At 37.9% G+C, this 20,300-nt stretch overlaps 1 protein-coding gene across 1 annotated transcript in view; it reads right to left on the bottom strand.

The window, feature by feature from the left end:
• LOC147916583 (uncharacterized) overlaps positions 1-20,300 on the bottom strand; it is a 171,760-nt gene that overhangs the window by 65,607 nt on the left and 85,853 nt on the right. Inside the window, exon 2 of the mRNA XM_087433281.1 lies at positions 20,184-20,285. Coding sequence (XP_087289407.1) covers positions 20,184-20,285 — 102 coding nt within the window. The remainder of the gene's footprint in view (positions 1-20,183; positions 20,286-20,300) is intronic.

The following is a 20,300-nucleotide window of genomic DNA, read 5'->3' on the forward strand; positions in this document are numbered from 1 at the left end:
AGTAAATTCAACATTGTAGTCAGGCCCAGCCTTTTCTTTCAACATCACAGACAAACTTTTTGCTTTGGCCATGACTATTATGGTGCTGAGAAGGATACACTTCTGTTTTTGGTCTTTGATCCAGGTCATTAGAAGTTTCTCCATGTCTGACATAGGCCCTTCTCAAATTTTTGTTAGTCTAGTTGCCTTCAGCAAAGCAGATCAACAGCTTCTGTCACATTGTTCTTGTTCTTCAAGATCATAGCTATGGTGGAATGAGACATGCCTACCTAGTGAGCAATAACCACCACAGATTTTCCACCTTCATAGCCCTTAATCAATTTTAATTTCATTTCCAGGTCAATCACTCGATGTGGCCTCTTACTGGCAACATTAGCAGTGGACTTTATACACTAAGGGGCCATGATGAACAAAACAATATGAGATTAAATCAAGCACAAGAGGAAATGACTCAATCAAGAGATGCAGTAAACACAACATGTATGAGGCTGCTGCCAGCATAGTATGGCATATTGTTTTACAGTAAACTTTTTAAAAATAAGTACGAAGAGCACACTCTAAAATAATGATAAAAACTATAGTATAGGGGTCAGCCCCATGGCCTAGTGGTTAAGTTTGGCATGGTCCACTTCAGCGGTCCAGGTTCATGGGCTCAGATCCTGGATCCTAGATGTTCAGTACTATCGCTTACAGAAAATGCCATAATGTCTAGAGAGGTACAGGAGGTTCTTCCCTTGGTTTGATGGGGGAGGCTACTTTGAAGTCCATCTTGTATTTTCTGTAATTGGTTGTAACATCCCCACATGAGGCTGAGATGGAGTTTACACTAAAGGGTTCTTTAAGCAGGACTTGAATGGGAATAAGAGATGGAAAGAATTAATTTTTTGAGCCCATACTTCAGGTCAGGCACTAGAATTCTCTCATTTGATCAACACAAGAAAAAGTGGTAAGATGAGAGATTAAAAGAGTGACCCAAGATCACACAGTTACAAAGTAGTGAGAAACAACTCTGAGTCTACTTTCCATGTAAATACGTGACTTGAAGGGGACTAATGACAATAGCTATCTCTTAACTGGACAAGTCAGCCCAAATTCTCAAATCCCTGTCATCTGCAAGGATAATGCCACTTAATAATTTGCTCCGAAATTCATATTTTCCAAAGTGAGTTGGACAGAGGTATGATCAGACAGCAGAAGCAGGAAGAACTCGGGGTTCACAGGAGAAAATGAGGGGGCTCTTCCTCTCTCCCTCCTCTGGCAAGCAGAGCCCTACTGGTCCCAGCTGGACACTGCTCTGAGAGGGAGGGAGAGAAGACAACTGAGGGCAGGATCTGATGCCTCTGTGTCATGTCTTTCCCTGGGTTATCTGATTTTTTCTTCCTCTTCTCACTCTCTTTCTTGGTTGGCAAGTTTCTCCCACCAGATTTCAGAAGAGGCTAATGGAGTCCCTTAAAAGATATGTTCTCTTAGCCAAAGATGAGCCAGCTGGAAGAGAGGATCAAGGGGAAATGCTGGTCAGGAGAGACCCAGTGTTATTAGCAGCCCTTCTCTCTCTAATCAGTGGATGACAGATTGGCCCACTCCACAGGACTTTAGTCAAAGCTGGCATTAGGGCTGGAATGAGGGTGAGGCAAGTGAGGCAGCTAGAGAGCAAAGTTTAAGCACTCCCTCACTCTCAAGCTCCCTGGCACCCTAGCTGCCTCTCTTGTCTCACCCTAGTCCCATCCCTGGGTGAACACCTAGGTGATTAGCTCTCCTTACTATCCTTGCGGAGCTGTGGGTGAACTTCTTTTCCCTCTGTTTATTCAGAATAAGACTAGAAATTTTCAAACGGAACTTAAGTTAGGAAACTGTCAGGACAGAAAGAAACATGGAAGCCTAGAGAAAACAGCTTACAAAGAACTTTCAGTGATCACTTAACAAACATTTGTGTTAAAAACAAACATTTCTGGAAATTGAGATGAGACTTGCAATATGAAGCCAGAAGTCTTTTCTCAGTATTGGGGCTTGACTGTCTGAGTAACAGGAGCAGGTCTGTGGTGGAATGAACTTATTTGTGCATCTGATTTTGAGGCCATGGGATTGCTTTACCCCCTTATTAATGTAGACAACATTGACTGAGATCTTACCATAGACAGAAAATGGGAATGTAATTAGAGAAACTTATGGAAGTTATTCAAAACTCTGAGTTTTTTTATTAAAAACTTTTCTATATTTACATTATTAAAGTACTACTATATAGACAATTTAGAAAACATTAAAAAGGAGAATTAAAGAATAAGTATGAAACACTGTAGAGACAAAAAGTCCTGAGAGTTAGAAGGACTGCCTCAGGAACTCAGGTTTGTGGGTTGGATGGTGGCTTTAACATAATACACATCTGTTAGTTCACCACCCAACCTGAGAACTAGACTATTGACAATGACTCACATTTACTACTGTCCTTCCTCCCTATTGATTCCCCTGCCCTCAACACCTGAGTTAACCATTAGCCTGATTCTTGAGTTTTTCTCCCTTAAACATTTTATAAAGGGTCTTAAGTGCTCTATAATCATGGATTTATATTTTTAACTTAGGACATTATTGCTAAGATTCACCAATATTTTCATGTGTAGCTCCAGTTCATTTTTGTACCGTTGTGTAATAATATTGCATTATGTGAATATGCTAGAATGTATCTATTGTCCCAAACCTTTGTTTTGTTTCCCCAGCTTTTTGCTTTTATGAACAATATTGCTATAGACATCTTTGGACATATCTTCTGGTGAACATATGCCAGAGTTTTTCTTTTTTTTTTTTTAACTTTGTTGTTTGTTTGTTTTTACTGCAGTAACATTGGTTTATAACATTGTATAAATTTCAGGTGTACATCATTATACTTCTATTTCTGCATAGATTACATCATGTTCACCACCCAAATACTAATTACAATCCATCACTACACACATGGGCCTAATCATCCCTTTTGCCCTCCTCTCTCCCTCCTTCCCCTCTGGTAACCACCAATCCAATCTCTGTCTCTATGTGTTTGTTTGTTGTTTTTGTTTATCTTCTACTTATGAATGAGATCATATGGTATGTGACCTTCTCTCTCTGACTTATTTAGCTTAGCATAATAACCTCAATGTCCATCCATGTTGTCACAAATGGCTGGATTTCATCGTTTCTTATCACTGAATAGTATTCCATTGTGTATATATACCACATCTTCTTTATCCATTCGTCCCTTGATGGGCACTTAGGTTGCTTCCGTGTCTTGGCTATTATGAATAATGCTGCAATAAACAGTGCACGTATCTTTATGCATTCGTGTTTTCATGTTCTTTGGATAAATACCCAGCAGTGGAATAGCTGGATCACATGGTAGTTCTATCCTTAATTTTTTGAGGAATCTCCATACTGTTTTCCATAGTGGCTGCACCAGTTTGCACTCCCACAAGCAGTGTATGAGAGTTTTCTTCTGTCTACATACTCTCCAAGACTTGTTGTTTCCTGTCTTGTTAATTATAGCCATTCTGACGGGCGTGAGGTGATATTTCATTGTAGTTTTGATTTGCATTTCCCTGATAGTTAATGATCTTGAACATCTTTTCATATGCCTGTTGGCCATCTGTATATCTTCTTTGGAGAAATGTCTGTTCAGGTCTTTTGCCCATTTTTTAATTGGGTTGTTAGTTTTTTTGTTGTTGAGATGTGTGAGTTCTTTATATATTTTGGAGATTAAGCCCTTATCAGACATAAGGTTTGCAAATATCTCCTGCCAATTGTTAGGTTGTCTTTTCATTTTGTTGATGGTTTCCTTTGCCTTGCAGAAGCTTTTTAGTTTGATGTAGTCCCATTTGTTTGCTTTTTCTATTGTTTCTCTTGCCAGGTCAGACATGGTACTTGAAGACATGCTGCTAAAACCAATGTTGAAGAGTGTACTTCCTATGTTTTCTTCCAGAAGTCCCATGGTTTCAGGTCTTACATTCAAGTTTTTAATCCATTTTGAGTTAATTTTTGTGTATGGTGTAAGATAATGGTCTACTTTCATTTTTTGGCACGTGTTGTCCAGTTTTCCCAACACCATTTGTTGAAGAGACTCTCCTTTCTACACTGTATGTTCTTGGCTACTTTATCGAAAATTAGCTGTCCATAGATGTGTGGGTTTATTTCCGGGCTTTCAATTCTATTCCATTGATCTGTGTGTCTGTTTTTGTACTAGTACCATGCTGTTTTGGTTACTATAGCTTTGTAGTATATTTTGAAATCAGGGATCGTGATACCTCCAGCTTTGTTGTTTTGTCTCAGGATTCCTTTGGCTATTCAGGGTCTTTTGTTGTTACATATAATTTTAGGATTCTTTGTTCTATTTCTGTGAAAAACGTTGGAACTTTGATAGGGATTAAATTGAATCTATAGATTGCTTTAGGAAGTATGGACATCTTAAATATGTTAATTCTTCCAATCCAAGAGCACAGAATATCTTTCCATTTCTTTGTGTCTTCTTCAATTTCTTTCACCAATGTTTATAGTTTTCCGTGTACAGAGCTTTCACCTCTTTGGTTAAGTTTGTTCCTAGGTATTTCATTCTTTTTGTTGCAATTGTAAATGGGATTGTATTCTTAATTTCTCTTTCTGCTGCTTCATTATTAGTGTATAGAAATACAACTGATTTTTGTAAGTTGATTTTGTATCCTGCAACTTTACTGTATTCATTTATTATTTCTAAAAGTTTTTTGATGGATTCTTTAGGGTTTTCTATATATAAAATCATGTCATCTGCAAATAGTAACAATTGCACTTTTTCATTTCCAATAGGGATCCCTTTTAATGCTTTTTCTTGCCTAATTGCTCTGGCGTGGACTTCCAATACGATGTTAAATAGGAGTGGTGATAGTGGGCATCCTTGTCTGGTTCCTGTTCTTAGAGGGATAGCTTTCAGTTTTTCACCACTGTGCATGATATTAGCTGTGGGTTTGTCATATATGGCCTTTATTACATTGAGGTACTTTCCTTCTATACCCATTTTATTCAGAGTTTTTTATCATAAATGGATGCTGTATCTTGTCAAATGCTTTCTCTGCATCTATTGAGATGATCGTGTGATTTTTATTCTTCATTTTGTTAATGTGGTGTATCACACTGATTGATTTGCAGACGTTGAACCATCCCTGCATCCCTGGAATAAATCCCACTTGATCATGGTGTATGATCTTTTTAATGTATTGCTGTATGTGATTTGCTAGTATTTTGTTGAGGATTTTTTCTTCAATGTTCATCAGTGATATTGGCCTGTAATTTTCTTTTTTTGTGTAGTCTTGGTCCATTTTTGGTATTAGAGTAATGTTGGCTTCGTAGAATGAGTTAGAAAGCTTTGCCTCCTCTTCAAGTTTTTGGAAGAGTTTGAGAAGGATAGGCATTAAGTCTTCCGTGAATGTTTGGTAGAATTCACCAGAGAAGCCATCTGGTCCCGGACTTTTATTTTTGGGGAGGTTTCTGATTACTGTTTCAATCTCCTTACCTGTGATGGACCTATTCAAATTCTCTATTTCTTCTTGATTCAGTTTTAGAAGGTTGTATGATTCTAAGAATTTATCCATTTCTTGTAGATTATCCAATTTGTTGGCATATACCTTTTTGTAGTATTCTCTTATAATCTTTTGTATTTCTAAGGTGTCTGTTGTAATTTGTCCTCCTTCATTTCTGATTTTATTTATTTTAGCCTTCTCTCTTTTTTTCTTGGTGAGTCTATCTAAAGGTTTGTCAATTTTGTTTATCATTTCAAAGAACAAGCTCTTGGTTTCATTAATTTTTTCTATTGTTTTTTTAGTCTCTATTTCATTTATTTCTGCTCTGATTTTTATTATTTCCCTCCTTCTACTGATTTGGGGCTTTGTTTATTCTTCTTTTTTCCAGTTCCTTTAGGTGCACGGTTGGACTGTTTATTTGAGATTTTTCTTGTTTGTTGAGATAGGACTGTATTGTATAAATTTCCCTCTTAGGGAAATTTGTGCTGGATCCAAAAAATGCCTAAAGTGGGGACGCTCCCTGGCTCAGGTCCCCCACTCCACCAGGGAAGGCTGCATACCTTTGGATTGCTCCCAGGAAGCTGTGAAGCATTGCGACTTGTCAAGGTGGTGTTTTTTCTCTCCAGAGGGGAATTTCTGCCTCTTCCACCTCAATTAGGACTGTCATTTGTTCCAGGGGTTCCTCTTATCCAGTTTTCAGTTCTCTCTCAGGGGTAATTTTTCCAAGAGTGACTGTAAGTTGGCTGTGTCCATGGGAGGAGATGAGTTCAGAGTCTGCCTACACTACCATTCTCTGCTGCCAGCGTTTTTCTTGAACACATGCCTAGGAGTGGAATTCTAGGGCATGTAAATGTTTGACTTTACAAGACAAAGCCAAACATTTTCCAAAGAGATTGTGCCAATTTACACTCCCACCAGCAAAATACATGCAAGATCAACATGCTCTTCAACACTCATTAGTTTCATATTTCTTAATTTTGCCAATCAGATAAGAATAAAATGAAATCTGAGTGTGGTCTTGATTTGCATCTTCCTGATCATTGTGAAGCTGAGCACCTTTATTGGCCATATATCTGTGCAATGCTATTCATACCACTTGTCATTTTTTCAACTTTCTGGTTCAAGGTGGTTTTTCTGGAAGACAATGGAAAATCTGCCCAGGGGGTGTTCTCATGTCATATGGACTGGAATTTTCATGAACTTTCCTGAACTTTAACCTCTACACTCAATTTATTGACCAGGTGTTAGGAGCTGCCCCAAGCTAAAATGGAGCAATAATGAAGAAGTGTGCAGGCTTAGCTAAACCTGGAGAGTACAAGGTCCTGCTGAGGAGCTCTGAGGGAGGAGACCATTTTATCATTCCCTCTCACCACCAACCTTCATCAGAGGAATAGAAAATTTTCTTGGTAATATGCTCAGGTTCCTGCCTCATTAAATCTTCTGGCAAACAGACAAAATACTAGACTGCCTCTCTCAGCCCTTGCCACCTCCTCAAGCCACCTTTTTCTTGAGCCTTCCACTCATGGGACTGCCTCCTACAAGCCAGTTTTAGACCCTCAGGACAGGCAGTTTTAACAGAAAGGATATGCTGCTGTGAGATAGTTCAAAGCACAAAAAAACCTAAGAATTGTTCTGAGTAACCAGAACATCTAAGGATTCAATCAGTTAAGGTCTCATCCCTACAGAACCTAACTCCCCTGGGGGTGGTACTAGAAGCCCTGAGGGTTACCTTCTGTTCCTCATCCCCTGGAAGGGAAGTCAGCAGTAGTCCTTATGCACTGCATTCAACAACACAAAAAACTTAGACCTAAATACGTTGCTAGGGTGAAGAATATGTGGAAACTTTAGCCTATTTTGGAACTTCCCTGACATCAAGTGGGCATCTATTTTTCAGGGCTTTTCTTGATGGGTACCCTGTTTTTGAAGCATTTTCTCACAATCCTCTCTCCTGGCTTAAAAATAAAATAAAACCACTCTCTTTTGTTTTAACTTTCCCTCAGCCTACCAAAATTCATATGCTAGGCGGGAAGCCCAATACTACACAAACTTATGTCATTTGTCCTTTAAATCTTAACCCTCCTCACCCACACCTGACACACACAGGGCCAGGGTCAGGGTGAAGGAAGTGAGGGATCTAGAGCTCAAAATGTGAGGAGGCACTCACTCTCAGGGTTGTGCAAGTACAGAGTTGGCTTACCCATGAGAATAAGTAGGCACAGTGTTTAGAGCTTACAAAACTTTTAGGGACCCATGAAAATGTTTTAATTTTAATTAAAGATGAAAAATGGCATAGGAAAAATGATATAATAATGATGAATATATAATCCAGAATCCAGCTTGGATTATATTTGTCTATATACCAATTCAGTGGCAAAATAAAATTTTTAACGCTTTTTATGGTGGAAGGGGCCCAAGAAGGCAAAAGTGCCTAGGCCCTACAAACATCATAATGCGGTCCTGGAACCCTGCACAAACATGTTCATCTAATCATTTAATACTTATCTAAAATCTACCTAAATAATCAAAAGATATAATTATATGAGAATCTCTATGATTCTTAAAAAAAGAAAAAAACACCTGGGCTAACTTCCATACAGTCTTAATTCCTGTGTTCTAATAATCCCCAGTTCCTTCAACTGTTTCTCATGGGATGTGATTTTTCACTCCCTACGTACACTATTTACTCTCCCTAGAACACTTCCATGCATGGTCCTATTAATATGGTGTGATCAGAACCAAGCAAAACACCCCAAAGTTTGGTTGATGGCCACAGAATGAAACTGGATTCTCATATCTCTTGTTCTAAAAGGAAATCTATTTCTGCATTTGTTTCATTTGATGCTTCAATCCACTTCATCATTTAGCCATCACTTCAAGAAAAATATTTTAAACCTTTATTATATTACAAGCACCATGAAATTACTGTAGCACAGTAGAAAGAGAGCAAAGTTTTCAGGAGTGGGAGAAAAAGTGCTCTGGGATTACTTGAATTTGAAGGACCTTGGAAATAATATTAAGGAGCTGATTGCAGAATCTTGAAATAAAGATTTGCATGTCATCAGCAATCAAGTGGTATTTAAAACAACAAAGTAAATTAAATACCCTAAGAAATAAATGAAAGAGAGAGAATGTGGAGGACAACATAACATAATATTTGACATCTAAAAGAATGCACATTCATTGCATAAAACCTGGAAAATACACATACAAAAAATGAAAGCACAAAGAAGGAAACAAAAAAAATAGAATCATATTGTGAATACTGCTTTGGGGCGCACTTTAAAAATAAATTGGCAGGGCTAGCCTGGTGGCATAGTGGTTAAATTCTCACTCTCTGCTTTGGCAGCCCTGGGTTCAAGGGTTTCGATCCCAGGTACGGACCCATACACCACTCATAAACCACACTGTGGAGGCATCCTGCATATAAAGTGGAGGAAGGTGGGCATGGAAGGTAAAAGAGGAGGATTGGCAAGAGACGTTAGCTCAGGGCTAATCTTCCAAATAAATAAATTGGCAACACACTGTAAACTTTTAGACCACAGACCAAGTCAATGCAATCAGTTACCAAGGGGCAAAAATCCTGGATCAGCATCCTCATCAAATATGACCCCAAACACCAAGGGTACTTTTAGTGATTAGTAATCTCTTCTAATGCTCTCAATATGCACCAGTGGTGCTAGAATGCAGTCGAATCCCCTTCAGAGCCAGTGAAGTCCACAACTGCTGCCATACTGATGGTGGCTCTTTACTTAAGCCCATCTCTACCACTTCCAGGATGGTCACTCTTCCGAGTTAAGCTTCTGACTTGATTGCCCTTTGTGTTCTATCTGACAATGCTGAAAATTTCTCAGGATCCTCTGCAATGGGGGCCACCTTAAATCCCCATCCACTTACAAATTCTCTACATTTACTCTTCCAGATCCTCATCAATGGATATTTATCCTAGATCCTAGATGCTCAATACCATCACTTATAGGAAATGTCACAATGTCTAGAAAGGTGCAGGAGGTTCTCCCCTAGGCTTGATGGTGGAAGCTTCCTTGATACCATCTTGCGTTTTGCACAATTGGTTTCAACATCCCTACATGAAGCTGAGATGCAGTTTACACTAAAGAGTCCTTTAAGCAGGACTTGAATGGGAAGAAGACATGGAAAGAATTAAATTTTTGATCCCATACTTCAGGTTAGGCACTGGAATTATCTCTGATCGATATAAGGAAATGTAACAGAATAAAAACTGAGAGATTAAATGAGTGACCCAGGATCACACAGTTAGAAAGTAATGAGAAAGGACTTTGAGTCCACTTCCCATGTAAATACATGACGTTAAGGGGACTAATAACAATAGCTACCTCTTAACTGTACAAAGCAGCCCAAATTCTCATAGCCCTGGCATCTACAAGGGTAATGCCACCTGAAAATTTGCTCATAAATTCATCTTTTTTGACATGAGTAGGATGGAGGTATGATCAGACAGCAGAAGAAGGAAAGTCTCAGGGTTCACAGCAGAAAAGGTGGAGACTCTTCCTTTCTCCCTCCTCTGGCAAGGAAAGCCCTACTAGTTGCAGCTGAGCACTGCCCTGAGAGGTCAAGAGAGAAGCCCACCGAGGGCAGGATCTCACGTCTCTGTGTCTTTCCCTGTGTAATCTGACTTTTCTTCCTCTAGTCCCTCTCTTTCTCTGTTGGCAAGTACCTCCCAGCAGATTTCAGAAGAGGCTGAGCCCCTTAAAAGATGTATTCTCTTAGCCAAAGATGAACTAACTGGAGGAAAGGATCAGGGGAGAGAGACCCAGTGATCAGAGCTGTCCATCTCTCTCTAATCAATGGGTTAGAGATGGATTGGCCCAATCCACAGGACTTTTTTCAAATCTGTAAGTACAGTTGGAACTAGAGTGAGGCAAGTGAGGCACCTAAAGAGCAAAGTTTAAGCACTCCCTCACTCTCAAGCTCCCTTGCACTCTAGCTGCCTCTCTTGCCTCACCCCACTCATAGCCCTGGCTGGGCTCCAGGGTGATTGGCTCACTCTAGTATCCCTGGGTAGTTCTGTGTGAATTACTTTGCCCTTGGTATATTCAGAATAAGACTCAAACATTTCAGATGGAACTTAGGAAACCCGTGAGGAAAAAGAGAAACATGGAAGCTTAGAGGAAACAGCTTACAAAGAACTTTCATTAATCACTTAACAAACATTTGTGTTAAAAACCAAACATTTCTGGAATGGAAATCAGATGGAGAAATTAACCTGAAAGTCTTTTCTCAGTATTGGTAAATGACCTGAGTAACAGGAGCAGCTGTATGGTGGAATGAACTGGTTTGTGCATCTGATTTTGAGGCCATGGGATTGCTTTACCCCCTTTATTAGTTTATACAACACTGACTGAGATCTTACCATATACAGAAAATGTGCTCCCAACAGGAGAGAATCTGAGTGGGATCAGATACAGACTCTATCATCTGTAGACTCAGAGCACAGCAGTAGAGAGACATAGACATTGATACAAGACCCAGCATAAGAGCAAAAAAAATCCCCCAAGAACAGTAAGATGGTGGCACTCATATAGAAATGCTCAGAGGTTCAAATTAAAGACTTGAGGGAACACTGCAACTGGAGACATTCTCCTTGATGCCTATTGTTCTGATAGATTTGATCTTCAAACCAATTATGTGCTGGGGAGAAAAGAATTCATATTTGAATATCTACTTCAGGTCAAGCACTGGGTAGATTAACCTCATTCTATTTTTATTAATGATCTGTGCAATGGATACTACTGCAGAAATCCATTCCACCACTCAGCTGCGTCTCATCACTAAGGTCGCCCTCCTCACACCCAATACTTAAGTAAATATAGCTAGTAACTCTCAGATCCTGGACTCAAACTTGTCTCTGACATTAGAACTCTTGCCTATTAGAAAACACACATGCTCCTAGTCTAAGGGAAAGAGTAAGAAAAGGTAATTCTTACTGGTGAGACACTATGCCAGCCCCCTTATGTCTTCTTTGTACCTTGTGTCAACTCACTGAAATAGCTATGAATATCCTCACATATACCAGAGGAAACAAACTCAGACAGATATGCTAATTTCATTTTTCAAACATCACACATTTCTTCATCATCTATATATTTCATGCACTGTGTTGGAAATGGAATGTGAAGATGAATATCACAGAAGCTTTCACAACAGGAAGGAGCACAAGGAGGTGGGATGTTTGAGGTTTGCGGGATGGGAGACTTCCTATAAGGAAGCAAACAGCTATAATGCAGCACAATGTGATAGGAGCATCACAAGAGTGTGAAGTAAGTGCTGTGAGAGCACAGCCCAGAAGAGCTCAGTATAGTCCACGGAGGTAGAGTCGTGCAGGTGTACTGGGAGCGGGAGAGGGAAATATGGGACAATGTGGGTAGGATTTGGGGAAGAACTGGAAAAAATGAGTATGAAGTTCACCTGGAAGAATATGTGTGTGTCAGACATAGAAAGCTGGAAATAGAAGAAAAACAATGAGGCAGGAGGTACCAATGTCCAAGCAATGTTATAATGAATTAGATCATGGAGAAAGATAATAATTAACAAAACAAAATGCTTTACAGGGGATTTAGGTTCGAAGGAACACTGTCAGAAATAACATTACTAAAAAGCTCTAAAATAAAAGATAGAGAACAGTGAAATTCTCTTGTTCATCATGAGCACACAATATGCTTTTAAGAGTTGAGCTCACATTAGTGTTGAATCATCCAAGTCAGTTAATGCGACATTAGAAACTTTGTTAATTTTCAAATCAACCACTGTAGAAAAACAGCTAATTCTGGCATAAAGATCTTTTACAGGAAATTAAAACTAACACTTTCATTAGCACTGGAAGTATGCTTCACTCTTTGTCCTTGGGTGACTTGAGAACTAGAACAGTAAGGCAGTTAAAGCACTTTCCCTCAGGAAGAAACTCTGATGTGCCCATGTGTCTTCTCCCAAATTCCTTCCCTATCCTGTTTCTGCTGTGTTCATTATCTTGCGCTCAACCACCCCTACCATTGTACACACATACACAGACACTCAAACACACACACACACACACACACACACCCCAGATGAACATTAGTCTTCTATCTGCAGTAAATTTAAAATCCATGAAAAACAACAGAAAGGAAGGAAGGAAGGAAGAGAGAGAGAAAGAGAGAAGACTCCTTTTAATCAGCTGAATACTTAAACACACACACACATACACATAGAAAAACAAAAGTGAAACCAGTTTTTCACTTCTTGTTCAGAGGATAAATTCAGGCCTGTCTGCCACAGAGGGAGCAAAGTCAGGGCTGGAGATGTGAGTCTGCAGCCTACCCGAATCACAGAAGGAACCTACTCTACCTTCTCTCTAGTCTCTCTGGAGCAACCTGAAGACAGAAGCGTGGCTCAAGGAGACAGGTACGTAGAAGAAAAAGAGGGAAATGAGGTAGACAGAGAGATACAATGACAGACTCACATACTAAAATGGAAACAGAAATTGGTGAAAATAGCCATAGGGATCAGTCAGAGACACAGGCAGATTATGACATATTAAGAACACAAATATGAACCTGGCATTGTCATTGTTCAAAAAAAACAACTAAAATTCTGGGGGAAATGGAGTACATTATCTAAACAGACAATTAAATAATTTGGTAATTTGTATTATCATATAAAAATAAATCCAGACTAAGGTAAAAAAGAGATTTTACTTGAAAGGATTATTGCAATAGGGGGAAGGAGACTATTGTAATAGGGAAAACAATTCAACCATAGAGCTGCTAGTATCTCAAATGTTAGGCAGAAAGGAATTTTCTTTTATGCAAAATGTCATCAAAGCTAGAAAGAAAAGGCGAAGGGAGTGGGATAATCAGGGAATGTTTTTCCCTGAGGTCTGCGGATTCTTAGGAGGGATCATTAAGGGGGGTTGTGTGCTTGGTCAGGAGGAGGGTGCCCAAAGAAAGGAGAAGCTTAACTAATTTTCAGTCAAGTCATAAGCACTTTGTTTCAATTGATTAATGAGACAAACAGCTCAGTTAATATTTTGTGAGGCAAAGAATGGGATTTAAAGGGTCTGTGTCTGGCCTTATTATAAGTTAAAAAGGAGACAAGAGTGAGTCTTACCAAAGTCAGTCATATGGAAAATCGTGGTTCTTTGCAGTCAGCCAATACTGAGAACACATAAGGGTGGATGGATTTCTTTAAGCATGACTGTTTCCCATGAGTAAAAGAGTCAGGAAAAGCCTACCATTATTATTATGATTTACATAAGTAATAGGTGTTATTGTAAGCACAGAGAATGGAAGCACTAACTCGACCTGGAACATTAATGGAAAGCTTCACAAATAAGGAGAAACTTGAACTGGGTCAGGAGCAATAATTGGCTGGTCTAATAATTAAACTGACATAAGACAGATTAACAGGAGAAAAACAAATTTAGTTATGTACATATGGGAGCCCAACAAAGACATGAAGACTCAAAGGCAGTCAGGCAACTGAAGCTTATATGCCAACCTGAGCTAAGGAGAAGGGCATAGGGGTCAGGATTTCAAAAGGGAGGAAGATGAGAAGAGCAAATGTTTGGTAAACAAATGTTTGCCACGCCCTGCAGTTAAGTCATTCTGGTATAAAAATTTATCTCCAGTAATAACTCTTTTCCTGGTAGAGGCCCCATATATAAATTCTTTTAGGCAGTTAAGGGAGAAGTAAAAAGCTTTTCCTGAGTCTGTTGGGTCTTAATTGTCTTGCACTCAAAACAATCCACATGACAAAGTGGCACATTTTGGAGTGGCGTACTCTACTCCTCCTCAATATACAGGGTTAAGAAAACTATGAGGTTGAAGAAAGATGTCATAGTGTAGTTTCTAAGGAAAGAGAGTTAAGTAGAATGTAGGAAAAGGAAAAAGAGTGGTTGTGAAAGGAATTAGGTTGATTGTTGCCAAATTAGGAGGAGTCTTGAATGCCAGGGTCAAATAATTTGATCGTATCATAAAATAATGAAGAGTTTTCAAAGTTTTGTAGATGTAGATAAGTAAATGATTTAAATATGAGTTTCAGGATGCAGTGTGAAAGGTGGATCACAATAGGGAGACAGATCACAGATAAAGAGCTTCTCATACAGAGCAGTGAAATACATAGGGCAAACTAACACCCAACATTTGATAGGTATCCAACAGGGACCACAATTTAGGGGAAGAAATGGGAAAAATGGGCTTCCAAGACAGAAAAGGTGCCCACATCACCATTTCTTCATCAAAATTGGATGGATATACCCAAATGGCTAGAGCCAGGAATTTAGGAGAAGCCATTCTACATAGTTAATCCAGTAAGTCCAAAGAGCAGTTCCAAATACAAAAGGAATAATAAGATCTAGGATAGGATGCTGTACGGGAGGAAGACAAATCCTTTACTCACTCTTGGCCCTCCTGGCTGGGCTATGAATTCAATTGACATGAGATAGAATAACAGGAGAAAATGAAACAAAGCTTTATATTATGTATACACGGGAGAAACCAAGGAAAACTGGGTAACTCACCAAAACGGCTGAGCTGCCAACTTAAATATCATCTTCAGCTAAAGATAAAGGAGAGTGTTGGGGGTAGTGGTTTGGGTCTTCAATGGGGAGGAAGGCAATTCACATGGAAATGGAAAACAAAATGTTTGGTAAACAGAACTTTGATAAGAATTGGCTTAGCAAGGACCCTCACAGGCTACTGCCCTGTCCTGGGGAGAAGCGTTTTATCTTAAATTCTTTTAGGTAGTTAGCAGGGAGGTCAAAGTTTCTTTCAGAGTCTTTTGTTCTTAAAAATAATCAAGCCAAAGAGACACATTTTGGGGTGACTAATTCTGATCCCCACAGTCCCGCCTTTGAAACTATAAGAAGTTTCACAGTCCTTTTGAAACCTTAAGAAGTTTCATAGTTCAAAAGCTGAATTGGCAGACTGTCCCATCTCACTGAACATATTTTTCTAGTCCTGATAACAGATCAGTCCAGTTAAATTCATTTCAGGAGGTGGTGATGCAGGTGGGCTCCCAAAACTAGGCCTATATTGTGTAATCAAGCAATCAGGTATTTAATAAGAAGTATTGCTATGGAAACAAAAAGAAAAACAAGGTTAATGGTTGGAGCAAATTATAAACCAGTTTCTGAATCCAGGGGACAACCAGTCAAGAAGATTTTTAGATGTCAGGGTCAAAGCATCTTTTGCAGTTTGAAATGTGTCTGAGGATGTCAGTGTGTGTTCAGGTATCCTTTTGAGTGGCTTACATAGCAACAGGTATGTTATTGTGGTGATCTCTCTTCAGTTTATATCAAGTTGTCCTGAATCAGTTTGCAGGGCTTCAGGAAGAAGGGTGGTTTCAGTTCTCAATTATTTCAAATAAAAATGATGGAAAAAATTGAAAATGTTGGTTTGAAGACTTGTAGCCAGATATTTCAGGAGACTAGAAGAATTCAGGATCCAGTCCAGCATACAGGTACAAAACAGAAACTTCAAAGACAGTTAACAGGACTGGAATGTAATATCCACAAATGTGGACTATAATTTCTACTGAAACATAATTTTTCTCTCTAAAATCACCCTCATTTTTACCAAAGATGGCCAAATTAAGACTAACTGGTTGTAAAGTAAGTCTAGTTTCAATAAATTTGGCCCAATTATCTACCTAAGTACAGCAAGAATAGCAGTTGATCATACAGGCTCTTTTAAAACTGTCTTGCTGAAGCTTTTTATAAGGACTCTCAGATCGAACTTTAAAGGCCTCTCAAGGCCAGGAAAGCCAAGGTGTTATCAGACAAAGCCTGTAATACATACAGATTTAGGTGAATTCTTCTCTTCTTTTGAGGTTCCCAAAATTATTGAGGTTCCAGGCACCTGCCAGATAAGTGACATTCCTTACTTACCCGGTAAGGTTGCTGGGAACCCTGTAAACAACATAGTAGGCTAAGATTTCCAAGTGGCTTTATTCCATAAAGTCCAATATTTGTTTCTCAAAAGCTGTCTGGTCATATCTGAGTCTATGTATGTTTCTCTCAAATATGATATCCCAGTCAAAGCTTTGAAAATATAACCAATGTCTCCAATAGTGTCCTGTTATAAGGAGAACAGATTCTTATTAAACTTCTGCAAATAACTATATTGCCATGAAAATAACAATACTCACTCACTTGCTCACTAAGAGTTTTCAAATTCTGGAGGGATCAGGTAGGGAGAACACAATAAATGTTTCAATTCTGTTTACAAAAGTATAATTTACCAAATTGCTATGTCATAGTTACCTTAAGAGAAAAGAGAGAAAGTTTTCCTTAAATCTGAAAAAGATATTTTTAAAAAATCAGCAATATTTTAAACAAAAAGCCATAAAAATTATAATCATCCTTATTAGTTCATTCAGTTCCATGTAATCAACTCTTGATCTTGTTTTGTTAGCAGTTTCATGAAGTCATCAGTTTCTCTGTTAGAGTTCTGTAATCTCTTACCCAGTTCAGTTTTATGATCTGAAAGTTTATCAGAAACCTGAATTCCAGAGTAAATGTCAGAGTCCTTTCCATGAATCTCTCTGAAGATGAGACCATTTGTATAAGCAGAGTAAAACAATAACTGTCTGTAAATGACAAAAGACTTAAAAATGACAACTGACAAAGAAACTTGGTTATTTTGTGACATATAACACTTCAAGATAACTAGAATTATGACTGATAATTTTTAAAACACTTATATCAATACATTTACCCACACAATATCATAGGTCCCTATGAAACAATTTTTAGTTATCCATTTAACCATATGAGTAACTGACAATTAAAGATTTTTATGTGAATGCAGAAGATTAAGCAGCTGTTAGAAAACTTTTAGCATCTGATAAAAACAATACAGGAAATTTATTTTGATAAAATATCAAATTCCCACCCTTCTGGTAGACTATTAAAAGAAAAAACCTTTTATAATCTCTTTATCAAGAGCAGACTAAAAGTCCACGAAAATTATCCTTTTACGAGAGAGGGAAAATCTAATTTTGCATTAGCTTACTTTTGATGTTAAAACTTATTTACTTAACTAAATTCTTTTTAACCTTAGCCAACTTGATCATGTACAAAATTCTTTTTTCAGAATTCCTTTTTCACAAACCTTTCATAATTTTCTTTTTACATTCCGAATTTGTCCCATGCCTTCTTTCTTGCCTTCTAGTACTTTAGGACAAATTTATCTTTCTTAACCAGACAAACAAAATATCTCTATTATTTATACCTGCTTTACTGAAAACATACATTTTATTTTCTTTGAATACAAACACATTTTCCTTAATTTTTAGTAGCTTTAATCATGTATTAGAATTTTTAACCCTTAGAAACCTTAATTTCTAAGTAAAAATGAAGTAAGCAATTATAAACTTATTTTACATTAGCATTCTGTGGCTTGACAACTTTATAAACACTTTTTATAATTTTTAGAAACATGTTACTTTATATTATAATATTTTAATAAAACAAAAGACATGTTTACCAATAGACCTTTTAGTTTTCCTGTAATAAGAAGCCAAAAGTAGGTAAACCTATATTTAATAATTAACATCCAATATTTTATCTTATTTGAAAATGATTTAGATATTCAATGAATTTTTATCATTTAATTTAACCTAGCAAAACTTCAAAGTTTCAAGTTACCAAAGAGATTTTGGAAGTTATTTTAAATACATGTCATAAAATATAATTATCACTAACAGTTTATCTATAAACTCTAAATCACTTATTCACAATAATTATGTTTAGATTACCCACAAAAACTTCATGAGACATTAGGCAAAATCAGCTATCATTTTAAGTTATTATGCTGACAAATTTGTAACAGGGATAACATGAGCTTATTTCACTAGTAAACCCAGGCTGCATGTCTGTATCATATCCAATGCCAATAACTCTGAAGACATGTCTATTTTAATCAAACCGACAAACTTAAACAAGCTTTTATTCACCAAAGATTATTTTATACCACATTAACTCAAGCAAAATTTGGGTTAGTTTCTATTATATTTAGAAATAGTAGGTAAGTGCTTACTTTAAGCCAATTAAACAGAGCTCTTAATTTTGGGCATACCATCCGGAGGTAAAATATTACACATATATAACATACACATAGACACATGTAGAACAAAGACTCCATAGCTATTGTTTTAAAACTTTAGGACAAGGTACCACACCTTTAAAAGTCTTCATAAAGCATTTAATAAAGGCCTTTTTTTGTATGATTTAACCCTAGACCAACTTACCTGGGGGGGAGGCTTTTTATTATCTTTTTTATTAGCACCTGATATTAGCCTCTAGTTTTTATCTCAACTGTGTGGGCTCAGACATTATTGACTTCCCTTTTGTAAGTTTAATTAACGTTGTCTGAAGGGCAGATTTATATGCTGACAATCAGGCAGGGGAAATGTTCCCTTTCCCCAGTGAGACACAATATCTATCCCCACAATACAATCTATAATACAATTAGGCAAAAAGAGATACAATCACTTCACATAAAAGCCCATAAATATATCAATTTCTTATAAAATATCATCCGAATTTCATCAACTCTTATAGCTCTAATTATAGTTTTCATTAGGATTTTATCCATAGGTCTTCACCTTATAATATTGGATAGGGGAAGCATTCCCAGCCAAACATAATTGTCCAATTTTATAACAGACTCAGGCAAAGTTGATATAACCTCTTTATATAAAATTAGCTCAAACATTCCAACCTTCATAATCTTGTGTACACTCACACTATTACTTTTTCTCAGTTTAATTGTCACCTGAGTCAGGGACTTAAGGCTGGTCATTATTTTTCTTTTTTTTAAATTTGGCTTTTTCATAGGTACCAATAAAATAATCATGATGAGAGTTGTCAAAAGTTTTTTCCCTAATTGAGAAGTTTTCCCAATTTAAACATTCCATCATCTGGCCACATTGATGACAAGGATCTTAATAGCAGCTCATACCAAAAAGCATTTTACAGCTTAACCATGGATGTAAAAGTCATCTCCAAAAGAAAGTGCAAAAGCAGCACCCCTCACAAAATCCAGAAAATTCTCTCCCAAAAATAGTCTAAGAAAGCAAAGGCCATTGTTGCACAATAAGCAATGACGGTTGAGATGACAAAGGTTCCTTATGAAAACAATTGGGGCCCTTTACGACAAACTCCCCTGAGAGCTGACACAGCTGGACAAAGAGAGTGTGTCCCAGAACCCCAGCCTACTCGACCAGCTGCCAAGATGCATGCAGGTACATGCATCCTCCAGATGGCAGAGACCAGGGAGGTCACAAAGCCAAGCTCTCAAGACATAGAACAAGACAAAAGAAAAAAACCTCATAACCCATGGCAAAGTTTACTGCAGGACCAGCCCAGCCAACAGGCTTATAGAGAAGCCTGTGTCTTGCTCTATGGTTTTTCCTTTTTATGGCAAATGACACAAAAGACAGAACAAGGAAAAATAGTGACATCTCTGGGAGGAAAAGGATCAATAAGCCAATGAGTACTCAAACCAAATCCTAGAGTCACTGAGTCCAAGAAGCTAGCTTCACCAATATTTTCTCCTGCTAATTTAAATTTAGAAAAGGAAAAAAAACTCACCACTCTCACTTCCATTGGACCCTGCAGGCAGAGATGCAGGAGACTGATGTGGTAAGAACTCTTACCTCCTGCTGGCTTTTGTCAAGGGTCCAGGATCACTCAGCTGCAGTAGTCCAGGAGAAAGTAGTGTCCAGCCAGTTAAATTATATCCTCTCCAAGTCACCAAACTGCAGGGGAAGAAG

This window comes from Ceratotherium simum, chromosome 7 (genome assembly GCF_057802395.1).
Source record: "Ceratotherium simum simum isolate JZ-2026a chromosome 7, ASM5780239v1, whole genome shotgun sequence".
NCBI classification, from domain to species: domain Eukaryota; kingdom Metazoa; phylum Chordata; class Mammalia; order Perissodactyla; family Rhinocerotidae; genus Ceratotherium; species Ceratotherium simum.